At 36.7% G+C, this 22,500-nt stretch overlaps 1 protein-coding gene across 1 annotated transcript in view; it reads right to left on the bottom strand.

Annotated features, from left to right (window-relative positions):
- Positions 1-21,773, bottom strand: part of abcb6b (ATP-binding cassette, sub-family B (MDR/TAP), member 6b) — a 29,932-nt gene extending 8,159 nt beyond the window's left edge. Inside the window, exons 1-13 of the mRNA XM_053496552.1 lie at positions 21,436-21,773; positions 20,352-20,565; positions 16,654-16,746; positions 15,827-16,019; positions 15,148-15,269; positions 14,903-15,012; positions 14,748-14,813; positions 13,913-14,038; positions 13,628-13,704; positions 13,477-13,540; positions 12,129-12,214; positions 11,976-12,033; positions 11,318-11,422 (exon numbers count right to left, since the gene is read on the bottom strand). Coding sequence (XP_053352527.1) covers positions 11,318-11,422; positions 11,976-12,033; positions 12,129-12,214; positions 13,477-13,540; positions 13,628-13,704; positions 13,913-14,038; positions 14,748-14,813; positions 14,903-15,012; positions 15,148-15,269; positions 15,827-16,019; positions 16,654-16,746; positions 20,352-20,565; positions 21,436-21,489 — 1,368 coding nt within the window. The 5' untranslated portion in view covers positions 21,490-21,773. The remainder of the gene's footprint in view (positions 1-11,317; positions 11,423-11,975; positions 12,034-12,128; positions 12,215-13,476; positions 13,541-13,627; positions 13,705-13,912; positions 14,039-14,747; positions 14,814-14,902; positions 15,013-15,147; positions 15,270-15,826; positions 16,020-16,653; positions 16,747-20,351; positions 20,566-21,435) is intronic.
- Positions 21,774-22,500: the final 727 nt, after the last annotated feature.

Raw genomic sequence — 22,500 nt, forward strand, 5'->3', positions numbered from 1 at the left:
CTTTTATATCCAATTCTGGCAGGCGCAAGTGCGTTTCCACTGTTATATAATCAACATTAAAAACAGCTTTCATACAATTACATATAAAGCAGTAAGGTCCAACAAGTCTGAGACCAAACAGATAAGTCATTCAGTCATCCAAACCAGTGTGTTGTACAAGGTGTATTCTAACCACAATTAACAATAAAGAAATATATAGTTACTAAATTTATTTTTATTTATTAAAATCATGAAGCACTTTAGAAGACATTATTAGATATGAAACTTGGCCCAGGTCAACAGAAGATACTGAGGAGGCTGGAGAGAGCAGAGATTGGCTGTCCCTTCCACCATTAATCCATGTGGCGTGTGGAACCAGACTCAGCTTTTTCACTTCAAACGCCAGCTAAATTAGATCCTCCTTTGAAGTACTTTTTTGGCTTTTTTCCTTTTGTTTATTTTTGCCTAGCTTCATTTTTTTCTTCCCTGAAAGTTCCTAATTCACAATCTTTTCATTCGTCTCTCCTATTCATTTGGCTTTCAAAAAAGTCAATGTCTTTAATTTATGAACTAATTAACATCAGACTGAGCTGGGCTAGAGGGGGTTTACTGCAGCCATGCGAAACACAAATGGCTTCCCAGGTTTTTACAAGAGAGAAGCATCTGTCCTCCAACAATGCCACTTTTATCCTCAAAAACATTAGTTTCACTGCAGCTTTCCGGTTCTCATTGCAACAATACACGTGCAGGCAGAGTTTGCGGGAAATGCTGCCATGTGCTCTTCAAATGCTAAACGAATGTATGAATATAATGCTACACTGAGGAGATGAATCAGAAGTTTTACTGTGTGATTTTTTTTGCCTGCCTGCAAGAAACTTTATGAGCAATTGGGTCAGCAAGAATACATGCTACTTTCTGGCTTTAACCTTTACATTTATCCACCCTCCGGAATGCATTTCACTTTATTTTTTAACTGTTACATTTAATATATAGATATTTCTCTATCTCTAATTACATTTCGGTTGCATTTGGGTATTTTCCAATTATTTTTCACATAACTGATACCGTCTGTAGTAGTTGAGAAATCATAGTCGCCATGAGCATGTACTTGGTTTATTACTCTTGATTCTGGGCCCTTTTTCTGTCTTCTTCAAAGAAGATATTGGCTGGGGGGGGGCTCTTCTAAAGGACAAAACACCTCTCTATGTTCTTAATATTACAAATGCAAGCATATTCACAATTTTATTTACAAAAAATTGTGCAGTAAAACAAAATAAAAAACTAATTATTATAATTTTTTTTAATTATTTTTACTTTTTAACAGATTTTCTGCAGATGAAAGTGAATTAAAAGAAGAACTTGAGTTTTATATTGATTTTTATATCCAATCATTGCCTGTACCAAATTTTATTTACAACTTTGACCATATGCATGCCCTACATACAGTATAATCTAACAGATATGTAAAATTTAATCCAAAATTAGGTTGCTCTGCAATTTTTATGCCTTTTTGATTCAGATTGTTGTTGTTTTTTGTCTATATTTCTGCTCAGTTCCCAGTTCTGTGCACCTAGTATTTCAGATCACAAACATTTATTATTTAGTTACAGTTATGTCACAGAAGTATTGATGATGGACGTGCACCCAAATCTTTTTTTACCCCTCGCTTACAACAAAGGGCCCCTGTTCCCAGACGGCATTAAGGGCTGGGCGAGGCCAGCTGGCTGCAATTGTAAGAGCCGCACTGAGCAGCCTGCGGGAGGGTCCACTCTGTCGCCTCCATCACTCACCAACCGAGTGGTGACCTGCCAGCTGGGCACTGCCTCTGGACCCGCCCGTGCACACCTTCACTTCTTTACTTCCCTTCTTTTCTTCCTCTCTCCTTAAAATCCCTTCCTTTCCCAATTTTTCCAATAAAAGGATCCTTTTCCCATAAGACCTTGCCTTGTGTATGTGTGTCTGTGGTGTGTCCAGAATCAAACATCATACAGTTATACTTAAGTTACACTGAGTAAAGTCAAAACTACAATTATTAAAATCTAACAATGGGATCTTGGGATGAGACAGCTACAGTAAAAGGACTAATTATAAAACCTTCAAAAAACTAACTGGAAAAGTGAAAGCTTTAGTGCACTTGCCAAGTTCCATTGTTATTCTAGCTAGGATGTCAAATTAAACCAACTCAAAAGTGACGACTAAAACTAAACTAAACCGACAACTAAAATAATTTTACAAAGAATTATAACAGGCTAATTATACAGGCTAATTAAATGTATTAATACAGACCGGGCAGCATGGTAGGTTCGATTCCCGGCCAGGCTTGAGTCCCATCTCTGTGTGCATGAAGTTTGCATGTTCTCCCCATGCTTGGTGGGTTTCCGCCGGGTACTCCGGTTTCCTCCCACAGTCCAAAGATATGCAGGTTAGGCTTATTGGCGTTCCCAAATTGCCTGTAGTGTGTGTGTGTATGTGTGTGTGCCCTGCGATGGATTGGCACCCTGTCCAGGTTGTGCCTGCCTCATGCCCTAAGTCTACTGGGATAGGCTCCAGGTTCCTGCGACCCTGAATACAGGATAAAGTGGTATAGAAGATGAGTGAGTAATACAGACTGTGGAAAATAAGTGGATACCTGAATGCCTGCAGGGACAGTTTGTTTTTTTTATGTATTTATAGTCTTTATCCACCTTCATTCTCCAGGTGAGGAATTATTGTTTTTAAATATATATATATATATAAATATACACACACACACACACACTCACCTAAAGGATTATTAGGAACACCTGTTCAATTTCTCATTAATGCAATTATCTAATCAACCAATCACATGGCAGTTGCTTCAATGCATTTAGGGGTGTGGTCCTGGTCAAGACAATCTCCTGAACTCCAAACTGAATGTCAGAATGGGAAAGAAAGGTGATTCTGAGTATTTCACAATCTGCTCAGTTACTGGGATTTTCACGCACAACCATTTCTAGGCTTTACAAAGAATGGTGTAAAAAAGGGAAAAACATCCAGTATGCGGCAGTGGGCCGACTGATTCAAGCTGATAGAAGAGCAACTTTGACTGAAATAACCACTCGTTACAACCGAGGTATGCAGCAAAGCATTTGTGAAGCGCACACGCACAACCTTGAGGGAGATGGGCTACAGCAGCAAAAGCTGAAGGAGATGGGCTACCGGGTACCACTCATCCCCACTACAAATAGGCTAAAAAGAGGCTACAATTTGCACAAGCTCACCAAAATTGGACAGTTGAAGACTGGAAAAATGTTGCCTGGTCTGATGAGTCTCGATTTCTGTTGAGACATTTAAATGGTAGAGTCAGAATTTGGCGTAAACAGAATGAGAACATGGATCCATCATGCCTTGTTACCACTGTGCAGGCTGGTGGTGGTGATGTAATGGTGTGGGGGATGTTTTCTTGGCACACTTTTGGCCCCTTAGTGCCAATTGGGCATCGTTTAAATGCCACGGGCTACCTGAGCATTGTTTCTGACCATGTCCATCCCTTTATGACCACCATGTACCCATCCTCTGATGGCTACTTCCAGCAGAATAATGTCACAAAGCTCGAATCATTTCAAATTGGTTTCTTGGACATGACAATGCGTTCACTGTACTAAAATGGCCCCCACAGTCACCAGATCTCAACCCAATAGAGCATCTTAGGGATGTGGTGGAACGGGAGCTTTGTGGCCTGGATGTGCATCCCACAAATCTCCATCAACTGCAAGATACTATCCTATCAACATGGGCCACCATTTCTAAAGAATGCTTTCAGCACCTTGTTGAATCAATGCCACGTAGAATTAAGGCAGTTCTAAAGGGCGAAAGGGGGTCAAACACTGTATTAGTATGGTGTAATAATAATACTAATACTAATAATCCTTTAGGTGAGTGTATATATATATATATATATTTATATATATATATATATATTTATATATATATATATAATTTAAATATCACTATCACTATAATTTCCAGTACATTTTTTCTGTACACAGTCCACTACATTACTGCATAATGGAAAAGCATGCTGGATTGTCCCTCAAAGTTGGGATGTTCCTAATTTATTTTGTCTGGAAACAAATAGCCTTGTAATGATACATATAATTTAGTTCAGATGTAATTTGGCTTCACAGGTTTAAACCTAACTGGATTAGAAACAAAAGTCTGTGTGTGCTTCACAATGATCCTAACTTTGTTTGACATGAAATTATCTCAGTATTTCCAAAGAAGCATGGCATATTAATCTGAACGAACGCTGAATTTAAAATATTAAAAAATAGAATCCAGTGACTACATGCTTTAAAAAGGGATGTCCAAGTGTATTGCGGGTTTTACGGAGAAGGTGATTTTACAGTTTCTATAAATTATTTCCTCAAATAACCCCTTAAAACAGCCTGACAAAAAGTGAAAACCATCAATCACGTGTGTGTGTGTGTGTGTGTGTGTGTGTGTGTGTGCGTGCGTGTGTGTATGGGGGACCACATGGCCCATCAAGTGTCTGTGTGGCATGTGTTCTCCAAGTCCATCACTTATAAGATAAATTGTAGAACTTTGATTCTCTATCATCAAAAGCCCCTTGTAATTCCTTTGAAAATGAGCATTAACAAGCCTTTAAAGTTATTTATGTGAAAATGTTTCATCCTCCTCTCACCTCTGGGCCTTATTAAAGCGCCTCATCATTCACCCTGCTGCACAGCCATGTTTCTGGATTGCTCGCTTGTAGATTTGTTTTGGAGGAGGCAGGCATGCGACTGGGTGATATATTTTCATATCCGGCTCTGAAGCTGTTCTCCGTGGTGTAGCATTACACACAGGGCTCTGTCAGCGCAGGCTGACACACAGGCAACAAAAATGCACTGAAAAGGCTGAATCAATGACCACAGCCCGAACAAAAACAGCCCGAAGGCGTCCATATCATCAAAGGCCCTGGACTCAAGTGTTGATCCATTATTTCCGTGAGGCTCTTCCCTGAGAAAGCACAAAGAATCGCCAACAGATGTTTCCCTGCTTCAAGGGTGTATAAGGGTGTGTAGGGGTGAACATGTAGCTGTGTGATTAAAAAGATTTACAGTGGGTGATCATGATCAACTTCCTTTTAATGTCATTAATGATGTGGAAACTACACATAACTCATTCCTCGTCGGATGCTCATATGAGGCAGTCAGATATAAAATTTGTAATTCAGGCTGTGCTACAAGTTATTTATTCATGAGACATGTTAAAACCATACGATTACATAAGTTATTAGGCTACTAATACATCCTGACATATTGAACAGTTGCTTCATTTGTTCAATCCATCACTGCAGATGTCTTACATGTCATCATAACAAAAACATATTGTCAGTAATTTTAAATACTCGACTGCACTTTGAGCCATACTTTATATATTTTTAAAAAATGACATTGAATACAATTTTTATTAACAGTGTAATAAAGCCCTCTAAGTTCCAGGCGAATACAAACTAATGATACATCTTAACAGAGCTGATATGGCCACTGGTGTGAGTAAGTGACTAAACCAATGACAGCTGCACTATAAAAGCAGAGTGCTCTCATGCCTGCTCTGTGAGAAATCGCATACTCCCTGAGGCACGCCAAGCCCAGCTCATGCTTCCTGCTGATGTCCATGAATGTTAATGCAACAGGAATGTACAGCCGTGCTCAACAACAAAAACAACGATGATGGGCACAAACAGAGTGGGGATGAGGAGGAAAAACTATGGGTGTAATTTCTTCCAGTCTCATTCTTTCTTAGGGGAAAGTTATCATCATCTCCATGACTCACAGGAGAGTTACACATGAATTACAGTACATGGCCATAAATTGTACAAACACTTAATTGACCAGACGAGTATATATGCTGCAAATTCCTTTGCATGACTCTGATGCTGATTAAACTGCTCTTCTTGGTCATAATTAAACAATTTTAAAAGCTAAGATCGGGTGTGTCTAACTGCAAGGATTTTAATTTGTTGGTAATAAGTTTTATGGAACCTGGGGTTTGGAATTAAGCCATGATAATTATATAGGGCACATGTGAGGTGAATGCAACTTTAACCTTGGGCCTCAGAAGTGGGCGGGAGAGAGAGAAAGAGAGAGAGAGACTTTTAAAGGCAGTTGATTTGCAAAGAGCTTATAGTTAATACAAAATTAACAAACAGTACTACAGTTGAACCTTGGTTTAAAAGCATAATTCATTCTGGAAGCAGGCTCGTATTTTAAAACACTTGTAAACCAAATCAAATATTTCCATAAGAAATAATGGAAACTAGAATAATTTGTTCAACAGCCCGAAAAAAATAAATACAAAATTAACACAAAATATTAAGTAAAAATAAAACAAATTATTGTTTCCGTTTGTTGGCACAAGCGCTGGGTATGAGTGAATCTAAAGTAAGCTCCCCTCTCGGTTCAGTTGGTAAACCAAGACTTGTTAGTTTTCAAAGTCAAAATTTATAAAAAAAATCTTTGCTTGTCTTGCAGAACAATAGCAAACTGCGTTACTCGTTCCGTGGTTTCACTGTAAATCCATCTATTATTTATTCCGCTCATCCTGTATAGGGCCACGGGAGGCCTGGAGTCTATCCCAGGGAAAAAAAAAACAGAAGGTAAAGTATATGCTCAATGTTGTACCAACCCACTGCAGGACATAAACGCACTCACTCACACACACACAAATGCACAATCATACACTAAAAGCAATACACCAGTCAACCTGCACTGTCTTTTTACTACAGAAGGAAACTGGAGTAGCTGGAGGGAACCCACCAAGTGCATGAAAACCACACAAACTCCGTGCACAAAAACTCTGGACAAGAGTAAAACACCAACCCTTGAGGTAGCAGGTGACAGTGCTAACCACTATGTGACGTTGCTGCTAAAATCAGTACTCGCTGTTAATTGAGAAAAACTTCACTATTAACTGAGAAAAATACAGTAACAGTCAAAAATTTTGTTATTTTCTACATTTTAGAGCAATACAGGACTTTTTCAAAACTACAGAAATATGGCATTAGATAATTAAGTAACAACAACAGTCAGTTATTTTAAGACACGAAGACCAGCTGCTGTAGAATAGTTCTTGCAAGAACAGTATTGTCAAGTGCATTTGCAAAACCCATCAAGCACCATAATGAAACTGGCTCTCATAAAGACTATCGCAGGAAAGCAAGACCAAAACTTACCTCTTCAGTAGAGGAGAAAGTATGGCTGCTCGATTATGGAAAAAATCATAATCACGATTATTTTGGTCATGATTGAAGTCACGATTATTTTACACAATTACTCATTGACTTTGGAAATATGTTGCATTTATTAAACAGGACAGTGAATTCTCCTTAAACCAGATTGAGACAGATAAAACAGATAAATGCAAACAAGATCAACAATGTAGTGCACTTCCATAATATTTTGAAAACAAGTAATAAATAAAATATAAATATTAAATAAAATGATAAATAAAGTATAAATAATAAATTATTATTAATGGTGTCGAGATGGCAAAGCATAACGCTTGTCCAAAGTATTTATAATTTTCCTAAATCCTTCGTTCTCAACCGTGCTAATAGGGCACATGTCTTTGGCTAAAAAGTATGCAACGGCATCTGTTATTTTTTTGTGCCTTTCTGAGCAAGATGGATACAGAGTTGCACTGAGTCTTTAAGGCCTTGTTCACACGGGCGTTAAAATTCAGCGTTTTTCTTGCGTTTGTAGCGTCCGGTGAGCGCGGATCAAGCGACATTGCATGCAGCTTTTTCTTGGTGTTCAAAACCCAACAAACGCAAGGAAACCGATTCTAGTTCGTTTTCTTCGTGTTCATTTTACGCTTCGGAGGACCGGATATATCCCATAATCCTACATGCTATACATAGGGAAATGCGGAAAAGGGCAAAATAAAAAAACAAAATTAATTGTTGCAAAACTTACGCGAAAATTTTCGCATTTGTTCATAACCCACAAAAAAACTTCCTTTAATCCGACGTTGTGCAGTCAGAGGGTGAACCGAGTAGCGGCGGGCTTTCATATCCAGTTTCCGATACTGTCTCCACAGGTTAACACACAAACTACAATTTGGGCTGCAGGCTGGCATTAGACAGAGACAAACGAACGCCGGTGTAGAAGTCAATCAAGCGCCACTACAAAACGCAACATAAACGTCTAGGACGTTCAGAGCACGTTCGTTTTTTCAAAAATTTAACGCCCGTGTGAACAAGGCCTAATAGATGACTGTGTTGCGGATGATGGTGTGGGGGTTGTTCGTCGTTCTTTTTGTTTCTTTATTAGTTGGTCATATGTCGGTCTGTGTTTAAATTTTAAATGGTTAAAAAGATTTGTGGTGTTACCAACCGACACAACCGCGTAGCAAATCTTGCACTTAATATGTTTTTGATCCATGTCCACTTCTTCGAATCCAAGCTGTTCCCAAACAACAGAATTGCGGTCAAAATAACTTAAAAAAAGTGAATAATGATTTTTGTTTTTTGGTTACACCATTTTTGTGATCGTTGATATTCGAAATCAAAATTCAATTAATTGCACAGCCCTAGGAGAAAATTCATTTAGCTGCTTGTAGCTTTAAAAAAGTTACCTGCTTTAAAAATCACCAATTAACAGCACCTCACTTAGAGCCGTAATAAAGGTTTTACAGAGCATAAGTAGCAGACACATCTCAATATCAACTGTTCAAAAGGAGATTACTAGGTACTACAGTATTACTAGGTGTGTCCAAACTTTTGACTAGTAGTGTATTGACCTTCTATGACTGCAGTTAACTTCTGGCTTTCTGCTAAACAACATTATTACAGACATTAGCAATACTGCCCTGAAGAATATTTCTTGTTTTTAAATAAAGTTTTGCACCATGAACCATGTGAAAACCAACTCAGTTAAATCAATAACCAATTCAGTCAATTAAAACTCTAAATAACAAACTAATAATAAACTAAGGATAAGCAATAAGGATGACTCTGAGGGGATATCGGCAGACAAATGGGCCAATCTTCTCTCTCCAGGGCAAAAGAATCTCTGTATTCATTATTTACTAGCCCTGTGCTATGATTTATTAACTGGAGTCAGGTTGAGTCAGATATAATGGAAATACTGAAACCATGTTTCTGAAGTGCAGTTCTCTGCATGTATGTACATGTGTACATGACAGGATACTATTTCAACTGTGAGGTTTCTTTAACATCTATGTAATTACAAGGTTTTACCATTAAGCTTTTTCAGTTTTACATAGCAACACTTCAAAAAGGCATAACTAATCATTTTTGCTTTGTTACTGAGCCAAAACATTCAACAAAGCCACAAGATCATATGAAAAACAAAGCCGACTTTACCTTGTGTGAACACCAAAGACATATTCGGCATTCATGATATCCACAAAACTAATATGAGTGACGTCAGATTAGGAAGTTGGTGCAGTTATTTAATTAAAAGATTTGCAGGACTTTGGACTGTACACCATCCGTCACAGTAAATAATAATATTCGGCAAATTAAGGTCTCCATTTTAAATCACTGCAATTGTTACTCCAGGTCTTTAATCAACAGACGCCTTCCAACAGCACAGCAAGACTCCAAAGGCTGTCGGAACTTAATGTGCTCATAATTCTCGCTCATATTCTTCTAAAGTCACATCAAACAACAACAGCTCAAAGTCCAACTACTGAACAGATCTGTCTGGCAAAGCACTGGTAGAGGAAATGCTTTCTTTTATTTGTTCAGAATGGCTATGGTGTATGTGGAAGTTATTTGGTAAACAATTTCTTTTTAGCATTAAGACTTTTACCATGCAGCATTTTTACTCATCAAAATGCTTAAGATAAATCACTAACTCATTAAACTATAAAATGTACTTACATGTCCAAGTATGTCCTACTTCACAGACTCACAAGGAAACACCCATCATGCCTTGGTATTATATAGATATAATGGTATATTAAATTACAGCATTAAATAGACACTTCAACAAATGGCTCACATAATACGCTATAAGGCCATAAATGTGTGGACACCTGACCTCCATGCTTATATGGGCTTATTGAACATTTAGTCCTGACTTTGCTTTTATAATGACCGCCACACTTCGGCTAGCGGACTCTAGCATTGGACTTTAAAGCATGTGGATTCGGGATTATTTAGCATTTACATACTGTCTCTGTTTATTCACAGATAAATGACAAATAATACCACTTACAACTATTGAGTACTAAGACAATTTACATCTTTACTGCTATTTTAGTTCACTGCTACAAGTCACAGTTTTATTATCATCCAGTGCTATAATTTTGTATTAGCTATATTTTTTCCAGTGTTCTTAAGGTCAGTCTCATATTTAATATATAATATGACTGCCTAAAGCCAGCAAAAGTGATAAATGTATTGATTGAATAAAACACTGGGCTTTGATTGACTTTTTGTGCCTGTTGTCTTTAAAAAAAGAAAAGAAATACATTTTAAAAAGATCTTGGTGGAATTTGGATTGTGCATTTACAAATAAGAAGAGTAAGTGCTTACCTTCAGGTGACATTTGTTACTTAGGGGAAACATGGAAGTGTGATATTTGAAGCCTCATCACTCAAAGTTACCATATTTTGCCTGTATAATATTTCATCCCCATTGGAGTATCCTTAGGATATGTCCCTAGTAATTCATGACTTATGTATGAGGAAAGATCATGTTAAATTTCTACATCTGGACATGCTTGAACTTGAGTGGAATCTTATTGAATGTTTACCCTGGTTGGATTGCAATGTTATGACTTTGTGACTTAATTAATACACTTTATTAATTTGCCACATAAAAGTCATTTGTTTTAAACCCAAGTAAACAGAACCTTGATACAACCTTGACTTTTACCACTTATATAATCACTTACAGTATTAGATTGTATTTTTTAACACTTACTGCACTTCATCCAACACACAGGTAAGCTCACACCCATCAGACTGAAAATACATACTGTATGTACATCTATACATACAAATAAATATTTCCTGACATTTTAAAAATATTGAAAACAGCATTTAGGTCTTTTTTTTTTCTTATCTGATGCCCCAATCCTCCTTTAAAAGAGGTCATTGGTAACCCAATCAATAAAACATGACTTCTTCTGCAACTAGTTGTCATAACTGGCAAAAATACTTCTCATTACAGTTGCTGTCTTAAATGGGTGCCTGCATACACCAGTCTTGCATACCTGAAATCCTATTAAATGAATAAACACCTAATGAAGATTAAAATAGTAAAAAGCAATACTATAAAAATAAGTCTCAGCAATAAGAACTGACGGTTCTACTGAGACTGATCACATGTGCTTACCTTTGAGATGTCCTGATCATCGACAAGGATGCAGCCTGCTTGCACATCATAAAAACGGAAAAGCAGTCGGATGATGGTGCTTTTGCCTGACCCTGACTGTCCGACCTGGGGGAAAAAATTACAAGTCAGACATACAGTACTGTGCAAATGTCTTAAATCACCCCCATTTCTTAATATGGAATTAATTTATGTTGATTTAATTAAAGAAATGGGAACAAATGTTGTACTATAACAGGCTGTGAAGTGCCTAAAATATATTTAAAATTTGTTGTTTATATAACAACCTCAGCAGCAACCTCTTTTCATCTTTTATCTGTTCCAACCACTTCTACCAACAGCATTTAGCATTACCAGTATACTAATCACCAGTCTGATTATTTGATATCTAAATCTGTCTCTCATTGGTTCATGCCTTACGTTAAATGCTTTTTATGCTTGAATGATTCATAGGTCACTGTGTGGCATAAAAAAAAACAACAACAAAAAAAACACTCTAAAATTGGTTAGGAATAGGCACTGAAAATTAGAGCAAAAAATCTGGCTCTATGGAAGAAAAATATGATAAAATGACTAATGGAACAAGACTTTTCCACAGTTCTGTACTACTGCATAATTGTTTACTTCAGTACATTATTGAAGAAGATCATATAAAACTTACCAGTGCTACAGTTTGACCAGGCATCACGGTGAATGATACATTTCTTAGAATTTCCTTCCTGTGAAAAGTCAAAATGCTAAGTGAGAGGCACAAAATGCAAAGCAAAAACTGATTGTCATTTCTGCTATTTTATTAATATATACTTGAACTTACCCTGCAGTGTACCGAAAACATACATTTTGAAAATCAACTCTCCCTTGAGGACAAAGCAGATCTACTGCATCGATATCATCTTTCACCTGGAAAAGAAAAGAGGATGAATTAGGAGTGAGCTGAAGAGCTCACTAATACAGCTTGCAGGACTAAGACTGAAAGAGCTTTGAATAAATGTAAAATTATGAGCATTATACACTCCAAATGCAAGAAAAAATAAACATGACAGAAGCCTCTAAATGTTTGTGTTAAAATCTATCCAGAAATAAATAACTCAAAAACTGCATTTTTGCCATGCATATTAAATCAGTCCCACATTCCAGTAAATGCTTTTGCAAGATGCAAGTTAAGAAGCATACAGTACTGTATAGTTAGTTCTCTGTATCTCTGTATCAGTATATCTGTACTGTATGAGTGTCTGTTAAAGTCACTAGCTATAATCTAGTTTTAAAGAATAAAAAGGATGCATTACATTGTTCACAGTGTGCACAGACATGTTGGATTACATCATTCCTTAAACAGGGAAAGAACAGGTAGTGCCCTGTAACAGTCCATCAATTAAATCTAAATACACAAAAAGTTACACACTATGAATGTGTTAGACTGCCTTTAGCCTTGCTTTGGTGACGAGTTCTTATGTGAAACTTGTTCCTCGACTTTCCAGAACCACTCTTTCTCATTTTGAGCCTGGGAACATGACCGTGCCATGAGGGGGACAAAAAAGGTGATGTTATACCCTGGTCTGGTCATTCAGAACATTCGTGTCATCAGCTGACTTCTTTTTATTACCCTATAATGTTGCTGAGTCTTGACCTGACTTAACTGAAGCAACCCAAGATCATAACGCTGCCTCCAGAGGCCAGTACAGCGGGCACAATGCATGATGGGTGCATCGCTTCATGCTCTTCTTTTACCCTGATATACTCATCGTTTTAGAAGAAGGTAAACCTAGACTGATCAGATTACATGACCTTTTCCATTGCTCCAAAGTCCAATCTTTATACAGTTTTTTTTTAGGTAATCATTGGTATACTGTAGGTCAACTGTCTGTGGTTGTTAATATTTAGTTGCTAATCTATACACACTCTATATGGTATAATAGATTTTTTTTCAATTGTCTTTTATTTATTTATTTATTTTTTATAAAACATGATATTTACAGTAACTTTATATTATAAACTAGTCCATTCTCCTGTCACACTTTCAAATCCAATTCAAGACTCCTTCATGGTGTATTGATAAAAGATCATGCTGTAAATAATGGTAGAACTGATTATACAGATTTTATCCAATAAGTTAGGATTTGAATGCTTAGAACATTGTAAAAAGACAGCATTAAATTTTTCACCTCTTTCTCCTCAGTTAGCAGCTCAAGCATGTTCTCCATATCTACAAAAGCAGCCTGGATCATTCTACGGACATAACAGAGATCTATGTTATTAAAATCATTCTCCACACTTAACTAGTGTAAATTAACAGAAATCCATCAGCTCTTCCACCTGTAGTATGTGCCGAACCAGTTGAGAGGCATATAAAGCTGGATAATGTAGGTCCCAAACAGAACATAGTCCCCAACCTAAAGTAGCCATTGACAAGAGAATTAAGTGGGAAATACACACATACAGTCTATCAGAGATAAATTATCTACTAGTAATAAAGTTTTCAGTTCAGGATTAAATAAATACCGTGAGACGAGACTAGTCTTATGACTGGGTGAGGAAAATGAAAGAATTAAATTATGTGCTATGGATCGAATTGAAAAGGGAAAGCAGTGAATGTAGTACCTGGAACTGGTCCACTGTGACAAGGTATGCGCACAGCAGAGATCCGGCAAGCAGGCCAGAGCCGATGATCAAGTTTTGAGTTTGGTTTAGCAGGGCCAGGGAAGCATTTGTCTTCCACTCTGAGGACTGGGGAAATGTTGAATGACTCAATTAAACAAATAAAAAATATCTTATAGGTATTTCACATATAGGAACAATGCAATACAAGCAAATATGTAAAATATGGCTTCAAAGGATTTCTGTTAATGAGACATTGTCATTGGTACTAATTCTTTAGAAATGTATTGTTCTAGCATGCTTATGAATATGAATACAGTACCAATATCTTAAAATCATTATACTGGATACAATAAAATGTTTCATGGCACCTCTCTTATAAATATCAGAAACTAAAAAAAGAAAAGAAAAGCGAAGCAGTGCATAAAATGTACAGAAAGAGCTGAACAAGAAAATAAATAGACAGGTATAGAAGTATAACAGCAATTTAGCAGTAACTCTGTTATTTCATTCTATTCCTTTTTTGTGCTAGTGTCCTAAATTATATACTATAACATCAGCTTTCATGTAAAAACATTATATCACTCATTCTTTATAGTTACTGTGCCTATACTGGTATAATATGTGGACCTGTACTGCATCACATTGTTTGATGTTGTTTGATGCAGTATGTGTAACTAACTAGTAACAGTTTTGCAGTTGGCCCGTTTGTGCCAGTCTTGTGTAGATATCAAAATATATATTGAACTAAATCCTTTGGGACTGGACAAAGCACATTTTAAGTTATCTAGTATCAAAATTTTCAATAAATCGTTTAAAAATGTTTTAATGGCATTACCTGATATTTTAAGATAGCATCATCAAAACGCTTGACTTCATAACTTTCAGAGGTGTAGTACTTTACCTGAAAATAATAAAACAGGACTCATTTACACTTAGCAGTTTAGGTAAAAATCAGCAAATCCCTGCCATTTGCCATCAACATCTCCTTACAGTTTCAAAATTGAGAAGTGAGTCTACTGCTTTGGACTTGGCATTGTTGTCCTGCATGTTCATATCACGTCTATACTTGGTTCTCCACTCTGTGATTATTATTGTCAGTGCTGCAAACATAAGATAGCTCATCTAATACCACAAATGTATATTAATCTGTTAATTATAAATTATGCATATATAATATAAAATCTAACAATGTTTTAGTTATTAAAACAAAAGTTACCAAAATATAATAAACTTACTGAGGTAGAGAAACATGCAGATAAAGATGATGAGGCCGAACCAGGCATTAAAATAAGAGACAAAATAAATGATGGCAATAACAATGTCAGCTACAGTTGGCAGCATTGTGAATACAATATAGCTATGGAGACACAGAGAATTCATCATTTAATCTTTTCTCACAAAACACAATCGACAGAGAAAATGAATGACTTATTTTATAGACCAAGAAGCTAAGAATCATCCAACACATGAAATACTGTAAAAAAAAAAAAAAAAAGTCTTGAGCCCCCTCATTTCTTTACATTTTGCTTACAAATAGCCAGTGTCAAGGAATAGTTCTCCAGGCGTACTGAATGACTTTTTGGCTCTCATTTTTTGCAAGTTTTTGGCTCTCATTTTCAGTCCAGTCTGTGCCCAGTTTTAGATGATTTGTGTGTGTGTGTGTGTGTGTGTGTGTGTGTGTGTGTGTGTGTGTGTGCAGCATTACTTAAGGCGTGAATATGTAAGAAACAGGTGCAGATGACAAATTATCAGGCCAGTGATCAGTATACTAACCGTTGCAGCCTTAATAAAATATTTGTTCCTATTTCTTTAATCTACATTCATTAGATTTTAATATGAGTAAATGAGGGGTGGCTCATGACTTAGCTCTGTATATGTTTTATAGTAAGTAATAACTTAAAAACATGAGTGTACTCTAAAAGGTGGCTGACGGAGGCTGTGCCCCGGTCAATGCTGCGCAGGACGTCACCGGTTTTTCTGCCAAGGTGCCAGCGCAGAGACAGGGCATGCAAGTGGGCAAACAACTCCAGCTGCACTGTGCGACTGGTGTTCTGCTGAACGCGTGTCCACAGGAAAGAACGCATGTTACTGACAAAGCCTGTTGTCCCTGGCAATGACAAAGAGGAAAACATTTCTTACTAGGGACTCCAGTCATTTTTTTTATTAAAAAAAAAAAGCTTGCATATTTTACATAAATAATTTATGCACAATTACTCTGTAATTGCTCCATACATATTTTTTACATGAACCTGATAAAAAAAACATCTACCATGCACAGAGATTTCAGACAGTCCCTTTCATAAGAAACTTTTTGAAACTTCAAATAATCAACTTAATGTGATTAAGTTATCAGTAAATGGTGCCTGTGACCCAGATGAGCAAACCTGAAAAGCCCTGAGCCTGGAACAAGGCATCTGCTATCACAGACATCTGGTGCCAGTTCTTGATAAAGTAAGCAGGGAAGCAATTGCATCAAATACCTGCTTTAGTGTGCTGTGCTCTGCGGGCTTTTTCCACTCAACAGGTTGAGACACATTCCTAATGCTTAACATGTAACTAAATAAAAATACATTTACAGTACATTAAAGTATATCACCTGGTATCAGAAAACCTTAAAAAGGTGAGACTCAGGCAAAAATGATTTATCACTTTAGTCCCTCCTTGAATGAAGAAAGTCTGTGAAAGTACTGAGAAATTAAAGATTTGATGTACTGTAGGATGCAATGTGTTTTGCAGCTCACCTGCTCCCCCACCCTGTAGGAACTTGAGAAGGACGTAGATACAAACAGTGGTTGCTAGGCTTCTCCAACTCTCCTTTTCTGATAGTTGGTTTACTATGAAACACACAAGCACAGCATACAGAAAACAAAGACGAAAGTTGGACTGAGTTAAATAGAAGTGCTCCAGCCTCAATTTATCAATTTCAACTTCGCAAGAGTTGGCTATCCAACCTGATACAGTATATTACTGCTTGTGAAGCTACAAGTGCTGACTGAGATTTTATAAATTTTTGTACATAAAAAAAAAAAAATCTAAACACTTCTAAAGAAAAATATTGCATTAAGTGTTAGAGCATCAGAAAACTCTGGATCTAAAAATGTACGTGTATGTATATAAGACCATCTTTGATAGGTTTAAGGAAGCCTTGAGCACACATCACTTATCTCTTTCTTTTTGTCTAGCTGTTTCCATGTCTACGCAAATAAAAAAAAAACAATACAATATGAATTATATAATTATATCAAGTTATAAAAGTCATTTTTCTATTCAACTATCATTAGACTGCTTCTGTTGTTTATAAAAGTGCTGAGTAATCATGCACACCAGCATCTGCTTTAAAAAAAGGAAGTCGTCGCTGAACCCACAAAACCAGGGTAAACCTAAACCTTTGTGATCTTATTTACAAAGAAAAATATCCAGCCCTTTTAAAGAGGATAAATAAAGAAGAGGTTTTTAAAGATGGGCTTTGTGATTACAATATATTTTAAAACCACAGTACGCTAAGAACTAGGATGCTTGTGATTGAACTTGAACTCTGGTTGCTGTGTAAAGGAACAGATACAACAAAGCATTTATTATACAATATAAGAGATGGAGTCCATGACCTCAGTTAAAGTCTCCTTAGTTCTTTGTCCTCATCTGACTGACTTATGCATGAGCTTAGAATAGAAAGCAGTGCAGAAGAGCAACAGTGCATCCACGCTTCAGGAGGGTTTCAGTCTTAGTTGTGAGAGAATTCAGACCTTCCCGTACATTTACATTCATGGCCATTTAGAATGTGCACTCAAATCAAAATGGAAAAAAAAAGACACACACAAAAAATAAAACACTATGAAGAGAAATTTCCCCGCAGTGAGGTGCTAAAAAAAAACATTTATTCTCTTACTCTCTTTTGGTCAGGCTGGCGAGTGATTTTCAGCCTTGGCATGAGGCAGAGGGGGCTGTGGACAAAAAGCCCCTTGTACCAGTGTGTTAACTTTGCTAAAGGCCCCTAATGCCCCCTAATCGTGACTGGCAGGGTTGGTGACCTCCCCTATCACCCCCTTAGACCTCACAAAAGCTCACTTCTCTCCAGGCATTGCTTTTATCTGGCTCCAAAATACAAAAGCACTTCGACTGTGAAGAGAACACAGAGACACATCACTTCTGTTCACCTGAGTCAGGCCAGAAAGCAACTCTCACTAGAAAGACGCAAAGCTTAATTAGCGGTAATAATTTGCGATACTGGAGGATACTGAGGGAGTGACGAAGAAATGAAATTCAGAGAATGAGGCTAATGTGAGTGGGAGAGGAGGGGGAGGATAATAGGCGATTCAAAGGCAAGAGGAAGAAAGGGTGAAATGAAGCCTTGAGCCATGGAAAGGTTTAGCATAGTTGGGTTTTGTCCCACATTTCCTTTGTAAGAGTCAGATGCTTTTTCGGCTTGTGAGAGCAAAGCGCTTTGACTTGCATGGGGTTTTGTGCAGCTGGTCCAGTTGACCCAAAACAACAAGGAGCTGGAAACCCTGAACAAGGAGTGTCAAAACATAACACAACACGCCCTTACCACAGCTTTCTTATGCCTAACAAAATGCTTTCCTGATATTCTTATTGTTACTTCATACCCCTTACCACTGCTTTTCATTCTTCCAATAAACTCATACGTCCCTCACTACTTGTCGGTGCAGTATTCCTCAATGATAAAACCTCATAACACTTCTTACAAGTTTTTCTGAACTCTTCTCACAAAATACTCAAACAGACCCTCTCTCTTTATCACAGAGCACTATTTCATCTCTACATTTAATAGACTACTCTTTTATTATCAATTCTGTGATTTATTTTGCAATGTACTCATTGCTTTAATCATCCAACATGTACTCTTTTTTGTTGTTCTTTATTGTGTGTGCTGAGAGGTATACTTCAGTAAAATTTTATAAAACAAATTAACATAGCATCATAGACATAGCATTATCAGCTTGGCCACTAGGTGAAAAGGGTTAAATTGCCACAGAGCAGCATTCAATATTATACTAAAACGGTTTCCTTTTATTAAATTAAGATATAAAGATAATGGAAACCAACACACTTAAATTATATTGCATATCATTTTAAGAAATCAAATAGCAGATAATGGACACTAAAGTAGGTGCTGCAGCGCAACTTTTTTTAGTTTTTATGATTTTTTTGTTTGTGAGGTGTGCACAAATCAGTATAAATGAAAGAGACCTTATACATATGTTTTATTAAGTATCTACAGAGTACCAGCAGCCAGATGTTATTATTACCTCACAGTATGACATAAAAGTTAATGATGCTTATATATATATATATATATATATATATATATATATATATATATATATATATATAAGGACATATGTATATGTATATGTATATATTATATATCTGTACTATAGTACATAAATAAAATTTTAACTGGCTAGATGTTTGATAGTACCATTTCAATGTATTCTAAAAATACTCCTGAACAAAACATTACTACAGATTTAACAGGGACTGATTTATGTACTTGCTATCTGATATAGCAAAAACAAGGATAAGTTGAGTTCGGTTATTCTCAAGGTTTCTTTTTATATTCATCTAAGAGAGTTTTTTTCTTGCCACCACTGCACAAACCGATAGCTATAAAAAAAAAAAATTTATACAGATTCTAATTTATTCCCAAAAATGTTTAGCTCTGCAAAGCTTCTTTGCAACAATGACCATAGTTTAAATGTTATACAAATACAATTTTCTTTAATTTAATTGAACTGAATACATCCCCTTAGATCTAGACACTAGACTACGAGCTGACTTGTCTGCCAGATTGCTCTGCCCTCTTGTGTAGGATTGATAACACTACAATAAATCTTAGATCTGTGAACTTAGTACACTTTGCTTAATTTATAGTTATGACAAACTAAAGACGACTGAAAAATTTATTTATATTTCTTAAGAAATTTATATTTATTCACACCCTAATTCATTCAGTGAGATAAGTTTCTCCTATAGTCCTCATAATCACAAATTACAAAATCTTGTAAAGATAGTAATAGTAAAACCATTAGAATGAAAATTTAATGTAAAAGTACAAAAAACTAAATAGTTTACACCATCTCAAAATGTTATATTTTAACAGTTTTAACAGTTAACTGTTTACTGTTTGTCTGGCATTGTTATATTTTAAGTATTTTTTATAAGCATCCTTCATACCACCTCCCTTGAAATCAGAGAGCCATGGCTAACCTCCAGGTTTTTATTAATTTATTTTTTACATGTTTTATATGTCTTTTTACAGCCACATTTTATTTTTAAATATGAACAGTTACTGTAAAGCTCCTTTTTTTCTACTGAAACAATTGAGAACATTTGCACAAGTGTACCTGCAGCTTTGCATTAATTTGAAAAAGCTTCTAAAATCTGACAGTGTGTTGTATGCCTTGGTTTCTTACTGTACCTATGTTCCTGTTTAAGATGGGCACAAACACATTGATGATCCGCTCCAGGCCCAGGAGGCAAATACACAGGAACACGAGGGCTTGTAGTGGCATGCTTGACCTGGGCCACATGTAGGGTACTAATAGAGTCACTTTCTTTATCCAGTTTTGCCACTTAGACTGGGACACGGCTCTGACACCAGGAACTTGTGCTTGCTGCCTGCCATTTTCAGACTGGAAAGGAGGATAAAGAACATACACATCTCAACAACACAAAACATACATGTTAGCAAAAAGTTATGAGTACATCTTAGGCCATTTTACGTGAAAGAGTTAAAATATAAAGGGCTTCACTCATGCAAACAATATTAATGATAATAATAATAACAATAATAATAATCTTTGTAGCTTTTTAAAGCAAACATTATTGGTTACTTTTAAGTATCCACTGATTTTGAAAGTTTTAGCATCATTTCTGGGGAAAAGTGATGTATTTACTTTTAGAATATACTGTAAACACATATCTACTGGGTGTTGTAAAAGTTTTTACACGTAAAGGAAATAACCATAATTAACCAGTTAGATGCATACCACCAGATGTTATCACAAGTATGTACAAGTGTATGGGTGTTCGAGTCTAACTGGGACTAGTCCTTGGATACTATCAGGGAAGAATGTTTTCTCAGTATGGAACTGTCTGCTACAAGTCTGAAACACTGGCCAAAGTCCAGGTTTGATATGAACGCCTCTTGTACAAAGAAATGGCAGTCATGTAGAGGATGGTATTTAAACAGAGGTACACTGTGCTAAAGGTGAAATAATTGGGGCCACCCTGTTACAGTATATGTACTTGGAAGTCTCCAGGGTTTAACACACCAAGTGTTTATATTCACACGCTGCCAGTTAACCAGTGTATATGAACAGTGGTCCCTATAGGTCTGATTATGTAAATTAAACTGGACTTTTAGATGTACTGTACATTAGAGTGAATTTTAGAGACAGAAGTTGCACAATAAAGGTACATGTTACTAAGACATGTTTTTCCTGTGTACAGTACTGCTTTGTACTTAACCTCAGTTAGAAGTGTACAAGATCGTATCTTACCTCCATACATAATGTAAACTCTGCCGATTTATTTTCTTTCTTCTTCCTCGCCATTCTTGGCTGCGTGTAATCAATAATAATAATCGAATAATTTAGCTTAGCAAGTTGCTAAAAACATTTGCACTGGAGTGACAAACACATACTGAGCCTTCTGTAAATGTGCTTGTGTGTGTACAGGACAAACCCATATTCACTGCTTTCTAACAGAACAGCGCCGCTGCTATATTCGAACAAGTTCGGCAACATTTTGCCTTACAAAACGAGTTAGAAATTATAATATTTTAACATAATTCAAAACATGTTGTGAGAAAAGTCCTCCGGAGCTGTCAAGGGGCTACGAAGTCACATGACTCGGGCTCTGTCGGCTTCTTGTCATGTGACGTTCACCGGCGCACGAGCGTAGACTGAAACTGCTTCCTATTGGACAGTGGACAGACACGCGCGCGGTTGACAGTTGGTCATTTCTTTTTTGCACAATCAGCGGGGAAATGGCTTTGCTAATGACTGTAAACTAGCAATCTGGCCAGGCTACAGCTAGAACTAATTTAGTCCTTAAACAGGCACAACAGTACAATAAAATATAATGTAATGATGTCTGAACATTTAAATAACTTTTTGGGGGAGAAAAAACAAACATTTTGCTCCACTATATGCCAATGTACAGAAACATTTTGGGTTTATGGGTTTGTGGGACTATGAGATTATGTTTACTTACTCATTCATTAATTCATTGTTTCAGCTCATTGGAAGGGCAGAGGTGGCTCAGGCTACAGGTTGTTGATTGGAGGATTCCTGTTCGAGCCCTGCCGCTCTTGGGTTGTTGTTGGTTGCCGTTGTTTGGTCCTTGTGGGCAACCAACCTTCACCCTACGCTTACCCCAATACAATATTTTTATATTGTATTTATATTTATAGTGCAATCTCCTTATAAAATCACTGTCCTTCACTTCTTGTAATGACTTATCTTGTTCAGCATCCCTGAATCTGGAGTCTGTCCCAAGAACCATGGTGGTAATGTACTGAATGGGATGCCAGTCTATCTCAAGGCTTAGTGCAGATGTTTTTG

Source organism: Clarias gariepinus, chromosome 5, assembly GCF_024256425.1.
Source record: "Clarias gariepinus isolate MV-2021 ecotype Netherlands chromosome 5, CGAR_prim_01v2, whole genome shotgun sequence".
NCBI lineage: Eukaryota > Metazoa > Chordata > Actinopteri > Siluriformes > Clariidae > Clarias > Clarias gariepinus.